The 13,823-nt window shown below is 38.5% G+C and overlaps 1 protein-coding gene across 3 annotated transcripts in view; it reads left to right on the forward strand.

Moving 5' to 3' along the window:
- Nucleotides 1–11,566, forward strand: part of PLEKHA7 (pleckstrin homology domain containing A7) — a 146,681-nt gene extending 135,115 nt beyond the window's left edge. For all 3 annotated transcript variants that reach the window (XM_058025399.1, XM_058025401.1, XM_058025402.1), the window contains 4 exons: nt 33–185; nt 2,543–2,676; nt 3,502–3,644; nt 8,144–11,566. In XM_058025399.1, coding sequence (XP_057881382.1) covers nt 33–185; nt 2,543–2,676; nt 3,502–3,644; nt 8,144–8,166 — 453 coding nt within the window. In that variant the 3' untranslated portion in view covers nt 8,167–11,566. The remainder of the gene's footprint in view (nt 1–32; nt 186–2,542; nt 2,677–3,501; nt 3,645–8,143) is intronic.
- Nucleotides 11,567–13,823: the final 2,257 nt, after the last annotated feature.

Below are 13,823 nucleotides of genomic sequence, written 5' to 3' on the forward strand. Positions count from 1 at the left end.
AATGCTGTTAATTGTTTTGTATCTATTACCAGTGGAAACGAGAGCAAGAATTTGATTTGCAGTTACTTGAGAGGGCAATTCGTGGAGAAGACAAGGATGAAAATGAGTGGTTAAAAGTTCAGCCAGTAGCAGTGACAGAGACAGACCTGGAGCCTCAAGACTATGATTTAGATATCAGCAGAGAGGTAACATTCGCAATCTTTTGCCTCCTATCTTCTGTCCCAAAAACATTAACCTTTCTAAGTTTTAGGCGGTGAATTCTCATCTTTTCTTTCAAAAGTTGCTGGAAGTTTGAACTAAAAGGGGTCTTTTAGGTACTGAAAATTTATGACCTGGCACCTTTGTAAGGTTTTGGTTCATACTGTTTTAGTAGAAAGAAGAAATTGAAAAGTTGGCTCTACTCTTTTAAATATATATCTCAGGATTTAAACGGAAAAGTGATTAAGTCAGGGAAAGTTGTGTAAATTGGGAAAAAAAAGATGAGAAGACAACATAATGAGTATTTAAAAATGAGAAACAGGAAAGAAGGACAAGTTAGTTCCCCAGAGCTACCTCACTACTTTTCATGTTGACTGGCAAATGATGATAGAGGAGAGGATGCTCTGCTTTATTTGGGCTTGAACAGAAAATGTATTTGTCAGCTTTTGGAATGGCTTGGTCGGTGTGCTGGGCACAGGAGAGGTCCTTGCTCGGCTGCAGTAAGGGAGGAAATGTCAGTTTGAGATGCGATTGAGCCATCTGCTGGGAAGGAGAGAGCACAGCAAGGGGAGAGGCTGCAGGGGGTTTATCTGTTGAACTCTATGAATGGATTTATCTTTCAGTTAATCTCTGTACAATTTTTACAGAAAATACAGTGCTTCTGTAAACTTCAGAAACAGAAAATAACTTCTGTTCTTCTGCCTTTCCTTGTTGCACTCTGCTATTAATTTTACTTTTCCAGAAGGCCTTTGGGGTTATGGAAATCACTTTGTACTCCCTTTAAGCCTTGAATAGGAGACATTTTTGCTCACAGATATTTCTATCCTGCTTCAGAGTAACTGAAATAGGTCTGAAGCTCTGAGTGTAATGCTTCTTTCCCAGTTTACCCAGGTTAAAATCATACACTTGTGTTGGAAGGGAACTTAAAGATGATCTAATTCCAGCCCCCTGCCATGGGCAGGGACACCTTCCACTGAACCAGAGCTCCATCCACCCTGGCCTTGCTGTCCTTTTCCATTTCATGTGGCCATTCTCTTCACCTGGCAGGCACTTCTGTGTTTGAGGTGCCTCTGTGCCTCAGAAGGAAACATACTCAGTTCTGTCTTTAAGGAAATTCATCTACTCTTGCAATGATTAATGGATTTGTTATTCTGAAAGTGACAGGATGAGCTAATGTAGGTTAGATACAGATAGAGATACATATTAAAAAAAATGTCTATGTATCTCTATATCTAGACCCCCAGAGAGGATTTGGATTCAAAAGTAGGGAAGTGTAGTGGAAAAATGAGGATTTTTCTGGAAGCATTGGCTTTGGGTTTCCTGAGAGGGAAGTCTAAAAAACTTGAGGCTGTGATTTTATTATTGTTGAGTGTGCCAGTGTGTGTTCTTGGCATGAGATTCCCTGTGAATTACCTCAAAGAGCCTAACTCACTGGGGGTTAGGTCAGGCCACTTTACATAATCCATTGAATTACCATGAACCAAGGTCAGTGGGGAAAAAATTTAGGATTATTTTCATTGAAAACTTTAAATTTTGAAGATTCATTGCCTCATGAGTGTTTTAACAAAATTCCAATAATAATAAGAAAAAAATAGTCCTCCTCTACTTGATTTCTGTTTATTCACACATCCTCTATTTTTGTTTTCAAAAGCAGTCTGTTCTGTATTATAAGAATTGATTTTCAAAGTTTGTAAACTGTATTTTCATTGGGAGGACTGAAAAGTTCCTAAAGGCTAATTTATCCTAGTAAAAAAATTGTTTCTAGCTTTCGTGCAGTCATATTAAAATTTTCAGTCTACACAATTAATTTATGCAATGGGTTGTTACAATCACACAGTGGAGTGTATTTCTGTTTGCCTTTTTTTCCCCTTTGCTGCTCACAGAAGATTGTCCAGTCCCAAAAGAATGACACTCTTAGGTTAAAGCTTTCATTAATATTTTCCTTTCAGATGTAGGAAGTTCTGGCTGGCATGACACAAATATCATGACATTGATATCTCAGGGTGTCCAGTCAGTCTCAGAGTCATTGCTTCTTTCTGCTGTAAGAATTTTAGGCAGTGTCCTGTTTTGGGCTGTAAGCCTGAAGAAAGGTTTTCTGTTGATTCTGACTTCTTCTGTAATCCCTTTAAATATTTGTTCAGTCTATCTTCTGAAGTGGAAGGAATCAGAGGGAACACTGTTGAAAGGGCATCAGCTAGATATCCAGAAGAAGTGTTAAGCGTCAGGTACATGTACTGACTGTGAAAATCCATGCTTTATTCTTTTCACTCTGTTCTCCCATTGAGCAGGATTTATCTCAATTTCTTTTAAGTCTTTGTTATTGATGCTTGCTTTCTTTCTGCAGTTGTCAAAACCTGAGAAGGTTGTAATTCCAGAGCGTTACGTTGAGCTGGAGCCTGAGGAGCCTCTTTCTACAGAAGAACTGGCGGCAAGGCAGCGTAAAGCAGAAAAGATAAAGAATATTCTTACTAAATCAAGGTTAGGCTGTAGGGTTTTTTCCAAATCTTACACAGGGGCTCATGTTAAACATTGAGAACTAACATCATACGACAGTCTTTATTTCTGTTACCTGAACGCAGCTTGTAGCTTTGAGAAAATGCACTCAGAATTTATGTGGCATACTCAGAGCTGCTTTTTAAAACAAGGTAGAAGACACACTGATTAATTTTTTGTATGTCCATTTTCTTGTTTAGAGAGTCCTAAAACAGTAGTAAGTCCTTACCAAACAAACCTCATATGAGAGTGAGGAGGAAGGAAAGACACAAAGCTGGCCAAAAGCAGAAGAAAAGTCATCATGAGAGCAAGTTTGTTGTGGCCAGAGAGCTGGAGTTGTGAAACAACACTTTTGGCTACTTACAGCTAACACAGTCAGCTGAAACATTCCATTTCCAGAATTTGATATGTCAGGTACCTGCTCTCTCTTTGGAAGGGGTACAGCCTGAGGACCACCAGGTTTTCCTTTTCCTCTGAGCACTAAGCAAGGAATTTTACTAACGACTTCAAATAAATAGCACTTTTGTAGTGCTTTCATTTAAGCACATTAAGGATGTTTTTAAAAAAGGACTTTCAGATGTTCTTAAGGCTATGCAGAAATTGTGATTGAACGTGTGGTGACTGTCATTTTTCCTTGTGTGCTGTAGGCATTTGCATACAACATCAACCCTGTTTTAAAGAACCGCAATAAAACACGGAGCTTGATAGATGAGATCTGAAAACTGCTCTCTGAATCCAAGCTCGTTCTTATCTGCATGGTGGATTCTTTATGTTTGCAAATGTTAATGTTGTTTTTCACTTTCCCCCCAGTATGCACAATCTGCAGCCTACTGTTGCCCAGGACAAACACAGCTCGATTGATTTAGATTCACAGCTGCAGGAGCAGGAGCGCATCATTACCATTTCATATGCTCTGGCTTCTGAAGCCTCTCAGAGGAGCAAGGAGGTAGCAGGTAATGCTTAGTTATTTACAAAATAACAGCTATTCCTTACCACCTTGTCAAGTTGTGTGGGGTTGTTGCTGATCTCCTGGCATGAGAGAAAGTTTTTAGTCATTCATATTCAAAAAAGTGAAAAGTGTGTGTTGGTAACAAATGAGAGGGGCTAATGATTTACATTGAGTGTTTGACCTCCAGTGGACAGGATAAAGAAAGCAAAATACTGTGATCAATAAGTTCAGAACTTGGAAACTTGCTCTGACTAATAGTGCTAAAAAAATTAGCATTTTAATTCTCTGTAATTACATTAAATCAAATATTTCTGTGTTCATTTTTTGAAGGTAAATGGATGTGACTTCAAAAAACAATCAAGGAAAGAGGATTTAAAATACTTTTTTAAAGAGAAAAATTCCCTGGTCCAGTGATGGAGATGAGGCTAGAATCATCTGCAGCTTGAGCTATGTGCAACAGGCTGAAAATAAGCTTGTAGAATGGGTTTTGGCATGTCTGGTCACCAGGATGAGAGGTCCGAGCAAGACAGCTGTGCAGGAATTCTGCTTGATGCCTGGAAATTAATAGCTCCTTTGCAATATGTTGCTAAAAGTGATAATTTCACTCTTGATTGCTTTATAGTTGAAATAAGTAAGAAATGTCAAGAGATTTGTATCACACAGTAATCCGTGCAGCAGCGATTTCCCCAAGAGTCTGACTGGCCATTTATAACTGGCACCATTCACTGTTCCAGTGGAGAATGGAAATAATGGAAACTTCAACTATGATGGAGAAAAAATATGCACATTTCTCATCCAAAGTTGTCAGTTTAAACTTATGGCTGTTGCCACAGCAGCCCTTAAGACCTTCCCATCCAAGACAGATGATTCCAGTATCGGGATGCGTGACGTGCGTCTGCAGTAGCAGTGTTGATGGAGTGTGCCTGTACACTCAGGGGTGCACTGCCAGCTGAACCTGAGGGGGAATGCCATTTTGAGGGGATGGAATACATTTCCAAGACAGGAATCTTGAGACTTGAGACAGTTTCTGTGGGTAATTTAACTGACTGGCAGGGAGAAAATGATTCGCCGAGGAGGCCAGACGTTATAAAGCTAAACCAAACAAACAGAAAAAAAAAAAAATTGTAAATCATGGCAGCAGTTCAGGAATAACCTTGTGGCCCTTCAGGCCATGGGTGTATCAACAGGGCTTTTCCACAGATGCTTTGGTCCCAGTTCTAGTGACCAGAACCTTTTAACAGGTACTCCAATCCTTTGGTTATGGAATGGCAATTTTTGTTTCATGAGGTATGAGGCAGTGGAACATTTTGCCACTCAAGTTCCAGCTTCTGCTGGGGAAAGGTCACACATCTGGGCTAAGATCAGCCCAGATGAACACAGCCAGTACCTGAAATCATTCCTCTATGTCAGAGCAGAGTGCCTGCCCTACTCAAAGGTCTTCTTGGGGCCACTTTAGTTACTTCTGGGTGTGCCTAAACTTGTAGCAACTCTACAGTACTGAAATAAGTTTGATTTTTTAAAATATTGTGTAGTGAATTTAGTATACATTTCATTCCTATAGGTTTTTTTATTTATATATTTTAATTTTTATGTTTAATTATGTCAAAAGTGTGATTTGTCAATTTTTTAGATATATGTAACCACAAAAATCTTCTTAATTTTTAGTTTCCTCAAAGAGGGAATTAAAATGTGTATTGGCATTGAAATGTTGAAATGCTGCTCCAGAAAATTTGCAGTCAGTTGAGAGATAAGTTTTAGTTTCATTTTCTTTGTGTAGCATAGCAGCTGCCTCTTTTGTCTTTCAGACACTGAAAGAAACCCTGACACAGTAGCCAAAGACTAAGGTTTTTAAGGAATTCTAAACTTTTATATTTGTGCACAGCTTTTGTTGCCACTCTTTTATCTCAAAAACTCACTCTTGAAACATGTCTTGCTTTGATTTCAGTTATTTCTTACTCCTTTAAAAGCAAACTTCAGTTTTAAACTTCAGTTAAGTGCTGGTATTCTTAAAAAAAAAAAAAAAAAAAAAGCCAGAATGATTTGGTTTTAATAGAAAATCTACAAACCAGAAAAGAGTTCAATTTTTTTAGTTATGGCCTATTTTCTGATGAACTGATGTGGTTAAAAAGGAAAGTATTTGACACTTTGCACAGCTGATTTTACATTCTCATTTAGTCTCATATTACAGATTCCTTCCCATTTTTATTTTTGTAGTTTGATTTTTGAAGTATGGGTTATCCTTTGCTCCTTGGTGATGAAGCTTAACTTTGCTTTTTTTTCAGGGGTGAGCACTTATGTTAGGATATTATGCTAATATAAATCTTTTAAGATAAGCTGTAAATATATCTAATCTTAGCATTTTAGGGTTTCCTCTGTTCCTAATAAGAAATCAGTCTTTTGAGTGGAAATCATGCCAAGAATCTGGAAGATTAAAGTCAAATGCAAGTGTACTAAGAAGTCATTTCCTATGTAGTGTGCTTTGGTCCTCCAAAACATAAAAGCAGAATTTTAGATCAAGCTTCAATTTCTTCAATTTTTTCTTCAATTAAATGATTATTGTCTTCCAATACTATACCATTATTCAGGTTTATAAACAAGAATAGTTTTAATCATTGTCGTCTTTATCCTGTATTTTCAAGCTGAGATATGGAAATGTATTTACTGTATCATGCATTGCACTAAGCAAAATGTTATACATATATTAAATTTTGTAAACATTATTTTTCTATATATTATTTTGGTTTCTGCTCACTGGCATATAACGAAGGAAATGTTGAAAACCTGCACTGTCTCAGTGAAGTCTGGAAATCGAATTGGCAAATATAGGTGCTGGTCCAGAGCTTTAAAAGCAGGGCTGAGGAGAGTATGTCAGTGTTGTGTGCCTTCATAATGTTCCCCTGAAATTTCATCTTAAGATTGGTTGTCCATATTCTCATGCAAATAGGAATCTTTATTTGTTTGATTGGTGCAAGGAGTAGAAAAAAGCAGCAGGTAGAAATGTTGTTTACCCTGTGTTCCATGTGACATACAATAGTGTCATAGCACCTCATTCATTGCTCATCAGGGGGTGGAAAATTAAGGTGACTCCGTTTATGATGTGAATGTTTGATTGTGCAGCCTAATTCCTGTGTGTGATCCCTTCTAGCTCAGCAGTTGACCTACCCACCCAAAGCACCCTCACCTTCTGTACCACAGCCACCTCACTCCCCCTTAAGCAATGGATTTCACTACACATTTGTTTAAACACCTTCCAAGTAAGAACTAACTGCTCTTGGCATGTCAGATCTGCCATCGTGCCTGTGCTGTGGCTTGCTAAATTTTAACTCCTTTACTGAACCAAGATTCTGTCCGAATGAAAGCATGCAGCTACTTTTTCAGGAGCCTTTTGTCCTTGTAAATATTGCTTCTAATGAGCTAACACGTGGGCTGCTGCAGTCTCCAGTTAAGTGCTGTTGCTCTGCTGGTGAGGTGCTTCCTCAGTCCTGCTGCGGTGAAGGGTGGAGACCTCTGTGCCCTGGGTAACAGGGGGCCAGGTTTTCAGCAGCCTTCTGTACTCTGGTGGCTGCTCAGGGTGTACAAAGAGAGAATCCAAAAGTGCACCCCTGTACAAGCAGGGGCTTCCTCTGTGGGCTGGTATATCCTACACATGAGCTGGCATCAGAGTCTCAGCTGAGGTGAGCTGAAAATTTGGCCCTTTGTAACTAATTCTGCAATGTTGTGTTTGACTTTGATCATGCCTTTCATTGGATCATGTTAACAGAAGATTGGGTTTGTCTCTGGTTAGGTTGTTTTGCCACTTCAGGTATTAAAATCATGACAATTTTTTTGTCCTTACAAAGAAACATCTGTATTTCTGTCTCTTCTCAGTAGGATTTGCAGAGATTTCCCTGTTTGAAATTGGAAGTAGGAAAAGGTGTAAATATTGTATGCAACTGTTGAGTGTGCCCCTAGTTAAGACACTTGCTATGCATCCATATTTATTATGGATGCATATTATTCTTACCCTTCTGATTTTCTTTGGCTTAATTTTATTGCCTGAAATTGAACAAGAAAATAAAGCAGAGATGAAGTAGTAAAGGGGGTTGCTTGAGTAACTCAAATAATTGTACAGTGCCAGAGACTCGAGCAGGGAGCTGGGGCTGACCTTCAGGGATCCCTTCCTACCCAAACCATTCTGTGATTGCAGACTGACTTAAAAACATGTCTAGCACATGTCTATACAAATATATACTCATAGATATACAGTTACAGATGTATATTTATATAAAGTTATGTTTTCTTCAGAAAAAGAAAGTAGTTGTGATGCACTGGGGACACAGGAGCTTGAGCATCAGTGGCATCGTGAGACAATTGTTGGCTTAACCTGTCTGTATGAATTGTTCCTGCTGTCAAACTGCAAAAGGCTTAAAACAAAAAAAGTTCCCAGCAATTTCTTACTGCTTGGCATTGGTATTGGCTGACTCCCTTCAGTATTTAACCATGTTTTATTTTCCTTCACACCAGCCAAAGCAGTAAGTGAGCACTGACGCAAGACTGGAGGCAAATCCCGCTTTGTGACGCCGCGCGGAGGACAGAGGAGATTCTTCTCCAGGTTTCTGTGGAGATACTCATTGGCTGGTGACCCCTTCTTCTGGAAAGACATTCAGAGAATGATAGGGGGATTTTCTATGAAAATGAAGAGAACTGCAGATAATTTTTTATTTACTTCAGTTTAGTTCACACTTTTTATACGAATAAACGGCACTTTTAATAAACTCTGTAAAATACTGACAATGTATTTTTAGAACGGTGTATTTTAGGTTTTTTTTTAATCAAGGGCTGAATTCATTTTAAAAGACACTTCTTGCATAGATACTAAAAGATGCTGTTACTTCCCCCTCAGGCTCAGATGCACATCATAAAGTTTTATGAGAAAAACCCTGCAAATTTGAACAAACCTAGAAGCACATTGTTAGGGTATGGATAGAGCTAACACAGGTGGCACGTCTGGTGAAAGGGTGTTTCAGATGGAATATTTTTGTAGAGTTGATCACCCACCCTTTTGCCCATTAAATAATCCATTGCAAAAAGTGTTAGCTTGAATTTCTAAATATTAGTAACCACTGTATAGCTGAAATTTCCCAAGAAAGCCATAACAGAAGCCAGTTTTAAGTCCCTTTTTTTATGATCCCAGATGATTAACTTAGTGGTATCAATCCACAGTTTGTTAGGTTGCCCTTGAAAGTAGTGCTGCCCCCTCTATAACAAACAGCTAACAAAATTTTTTTTGGAAGTTGAAATGTGAAAGAAGATGATTTTTAATTAAAATATGTGAAGTAAGCAATAAACAATTACAATGTGTCATTTGGCTAGTAAATATATATTTTCTTCTGATATTTTTTCAATAGACATTACAATATGATGTACTGACTAGTATTTATCCTAGAAACATAGCATAACTAATGGAATGTGGCACCTGCTAATTTCCTGTGTATGTTCACCTGGTGCTTATCTTTGCCAAACTTTGAAATTCTGTGCTGTACTTACACATAGGGCAAAGGGTGAGTGGGTTGAAATAAAGAGAAAATAAGACTAAATGTATTGCTGCAACTATACTTTAAAAAAACCTGTGTATGCATTGAATGCAAGACATGCAAAAACTTCCCAATGTTATGTAATTAGTAGCTGAGTTCAGCTCTGGATGAGAAATAACTGAGAAATACTTCTGCAGTATTTTGTGAAACCACTAACTTGTCTATTCCCTGTATTCAACTAGTAGCTAAAAACCCCTTGGAGTTGACCTTTGTGTTTCAGACCTAAAGACAAATCATCATATATTAACACTATACTCAGAAATATTCTTGAAAGTATATATTTAGCTAATGCAATCTATTTTACCTCAATACTGCCAGTATCAACTTCAAAACCTTTTGCCAAAATAATGATTTATTTTTGCCTTTATAAAAAATTTTGAAAGCATAAATGAGTATTTTGCAAGAAAACATTAATTTAAATAAAATGTAACTGTTTGGAAAATGGTATATGTACAGATTAAAATATTAACATAACTGCCTCCTATTGCCTCTGTCTTGTCTGCTCTCTTATCAGTTTCCAGCTAGTTGGAAATGCAGAGTCATTTGTGCTTTTATCACATTTTGCTCTTCTTTGGTTCAAATCCCATTGAAGTTCCTCAATTTTGCAGTTATTTTACTGGTATTTGAATCAGACTCTTTCTACACCAATTCTGCATTTTGATGATGATTATTATTAGTTTTTTTGTTTTGTTTTTAGAAATGTTTTCTAAGCAATTGATGAAATCTGTCTTTATTCTTGAATAGCAAGTGGGATGTTGGCTGAGGGGAAGGTGGTGGGCACTGGCAAAGCTGCAGCTCACTGGCAGTGTTGGACTTTGCAGCAATTCCCTCAAAAGACACCCAAGTTGATGGAGAGCACTGGACATGTTGAATTCTTCTGAAAAAAACTATTAAAAGTGTTTCTGTGGCTTAGTGTTGACTGCACAAACTCAAGGGTGCGTGTTTGAGGCTGTGAGTCCTTGGCTTTTGGATGTGAGTGGCAGAAATTGGGAGCTGAGCTGCTGTAGGATGTGCTCATCCTGTTTTTCTGGGACACAAGAAGGCAATGAAGGGAAAGCAGCAGAGGCAGTGCTGCTCTGCAGGATGGGACAGGTGCTCATTCTTTTTTCTTTGATCACACACAGAGAATCTGCTCATTCAAGTTTGTGTGGAAGAGAAGGATTTTGCCCTAAACAGTTACATCATTAACATTTTCAACAAAACCAGTCTTGATTGAAAGATTTTGGTCATGTCCCTAGTTAATATCATATTTGGGAAAAAATTTATAAGGTAATTTTTCTTCCAAAACTTTTTGTTGAATATGTGAAATGCTGCTCTTAATGACCATCTTTTGTAAGGATGGGTGTAGTTTTTAAATAGAAATAACTAGTTTTCCTATGCATAGAGTATTTAGTTTGGGTCAATTTCCTTTCTCAGTTCTGTTTCTTTTCATCTACATGCTCTTTTCAGGGTGTTACAAGCACTTTCTAATATTAAAACTAAAAAAAAAAAATTATGTGAACTTGCAGATCAATATAATTTTGGTCAGAAAGTGGACTTTTTTCCCCTCTGCCCATTGAACAGTAAAGTGTTTGGGACTAATTGAACTCACTCATTAGAAAACAGTGTCAGTTCTTTTGATTGTGCTGGTTTTTAATTAGTGTTTAGTAATGTTATACCAAGCAAAAATTTTGCAGGCTGAATTCTCTTCCCATATACATCTGTTTCCAATTTCTTCAGCTGAAGTTATTAAATGTTTACTGCCCAACTGCATTTATAAAAGTACAGCCTGATAGCTGTAAGTGGCACCTCTTTCACCTTTCTGGACGTGCACAATAGCCTCCAGCCCTGGTTTTCACTATTGTTTTTAAGTTTGTGTGGTTGCTGGGCTGCAAGGACTCCTGCTGAGCTGTAGCATTGTTTGTCTTTGTGCACCTGTATTATGCTGTTTGTTTTAAAGGACTGGGCAGGTAAGCAGTACTTAGAGACATCCAGGCTGTTGTGCAACACTTGGGAAGGAAAAAACCACACCACCACCAACAACAAGCCCCCACAAACAAGCCCCACCAGAAGTAGATACAAAGGATTTTCAGTAACCTACTGAGACATTCTCTTCTGGAAAGTATCTTAGGTGTGGAAGGAAAAGCTGCTGAAGGATTCTACTAAAGTTGTGTGCTGCTACTTCAAAAAGCTCTTAAAGCCCATCAGGGTAGTTGGTTTGGATACCCCACAGCCTTTGGAGGGAGGGGTTGGTGTTCTGAGAAGGCAGAGCACTCCCAACCCATTCTGGTACTTCACACCATTATTTTTCCCCCTGCACCATTTACTCCTCTGACTTCCAGATCTTCAAATATATATATATATATATATATGTATGTATATATATATATGTTTTTATATCAGCATCTGCTCCCCTCTAGAAAACCACTTATTTCCCAGATGTCTTAGCAATTAACTTCTGGATGTTCTATGAAGGAAAGACCAGATTTACCTAGTGTCAAAACTTAGAAGATGCAGAAGGCAGGGTGTGATGTTACCCGTTTGATTTATGTCTGTCTGTGGGTATTTTAAAGTATTTGCTTTGTGCTATGTGTGTCTGTGTGCCCATGTACTGTGTGATTATAAAAAGAACAAAGCCATGCACAAGAAAAACATGAAAAAATCGCTGTATTTTCCACACCTGGTTAAGATTCCCATTGGTTATTTGGCTGTATTCAAAAGGCTAAGATTTTTATTGCTCTACCAGCAAAAGCAACCTTTCTTCATAGTGGAGCAGTACAAAGAAAGAGCACAAAAAATCCCCACATCACAGTGCCTGAAATTCTGTTTGAACAACTGTATTGATTGGGTCTGACCCCTTTACATTTTTTTCCCATTATTTGAAAAGGTGCATGTAACTGCAGCTGAATTGAACCAACCGCAATGAACTTTCCATGAAAACTTCTTGAGATATTTCTTTAGTTCAAAGCTCTGGAATTTTAAAGAGCATTTTTAATACAAGTCTGTTGAGGTATCCTGTGCAACAACCACACTTGGAATGTTAAACTACAGGTAAATGTAAGAAGGAGGTAAGATTATAAAAGCTGCCGTGAAATTGCTGGGAGGTGGTGGAATAACTTCAAGTGCTAATTATAAAGTAAATAAAACCAGAAAGTATTGAATATGTGTAAAAAGTGCACATAGAAAGTATATGCACATTTGAGCACTGTTGACTTGTTATTTATATGCCAGTGCTCCTGGTTGCCTTACAGAGAAGGGAAAACAGCCTCCAAAGAAAACAGAACTGGCATTTTTGGAGCAGCTGTTGGTGAAACTGTGTTACCAGATGTAAGCATGAAGGACAATCATGTTTTCCTGAATCCTCTTACCAGGAGCTGTTAGCATAAGGAAGCACTAAAAGAAAGAAGAGATTAAGAAATCAAAGGTGAGTGAGATTGTAGAAAATCATGGCAGAGATGTATCTGCAAGCAAGGTGTAAGAGGCTGAAGGTGAGGGTGGAGAGCAGGCTGGTGGTGGGAAATGAGAGGTAGTAAAAAGATGCAAAGAGCTCAAATGCATAGACTTGGACAGCAGCAAAATGCTTCTGTGAAAGGACTTGGCCTAAATTGCAGTGGAGAAGGTTGGAAGGAATGGCTGGAAATGAGAATGTTTCATAACACCTTGTGAAAGAATTAAACAAGGGAGTGGGATGTTACTGGTAGTAGTGGATGAAGTAGAATCAATGATGACATCAGGGCAGTGTTTTGGTAGCATGACATTGTCTTTCCTATTGCCAGTTGCTGTGCTTTTTTCTTAAACAGCATCTAAAGTTCTTTTCAGTCTTGTCTTTTAATTTTTCTTCACTGGATCTTCATATGGACACCATAAATTGTACTGGGTTTGGATAGATAATAGCACAAATTGTGTGAGCTCCTTCTGCACCTGCACATCAAAACTAACTCAAATGGGTTAAATCACCAAGTATTGTGTTTCTTTAATGCTGTGCAATAACTAAGGAAACTCACTTCCCATCACAGTGTTGTACACCTCTTGCACCAAGATATTTTTCAGAGTAAAAGTGCAGAGGTAACAGGCTTAAAAGCAAACAAAACCAGCTTTTGCTCTGTCCCTTCAGTTGAGGGTGCCTTGACACATGGTCCCTTCTCTTAATCCCCTGACAGCTTCCAAGAGACTGATGCAAAGAACTGTGCCAGGCTTTGATTATGAGATATTGCACTGCCACTTATTCTCTTTGTCTCCTGCAGTTTACAGAGGCAGCTTCAGTGCATAATTTAATCCCTGTACTGGGGACTGTAGCAAATCCACAGAGATTTCTACCAAGCGTCCTCTCTGGCATCAGAACAACATGTGCACATCGTCTTTGATGTGAATTCCCCAACCAGAGCCTTAGAGGGACCTATAGCTTTGAAGCTGGCCTATAAATTGTGCTTTCAGGAATCAAGTTGTCAGCCTCCTCTTCAGGAAGAAAGGGAGAGTAAACTGCAAAGCAGTTGCAAGAAACTACAGGGCAACTTACAGATCTGGTTTCCTTGGCCTCGGAGAATTCCTGTAGGATGCTGGGAATCCCTTTTTACCTGGCTTAGAAGCACCCTCTGTGGAGACTGCCAGACCCATGGGCACTGGGGCTGTGA

Source organism: Melospiza georgiana, chromosome 6 (genome assembly GCF_028018845.1).
Source record: "Melospiza georgiana isolate bMelGeo1 chromosome 6, bMelGeo1.pri, whole genome shotgun sequence".
Taxonomy (NCBI): Eukaryota; Metazoa; Chordata; class Aves; order Passeriformes; family Passerellidae; genus Melospiza; species Melospiza georgiana.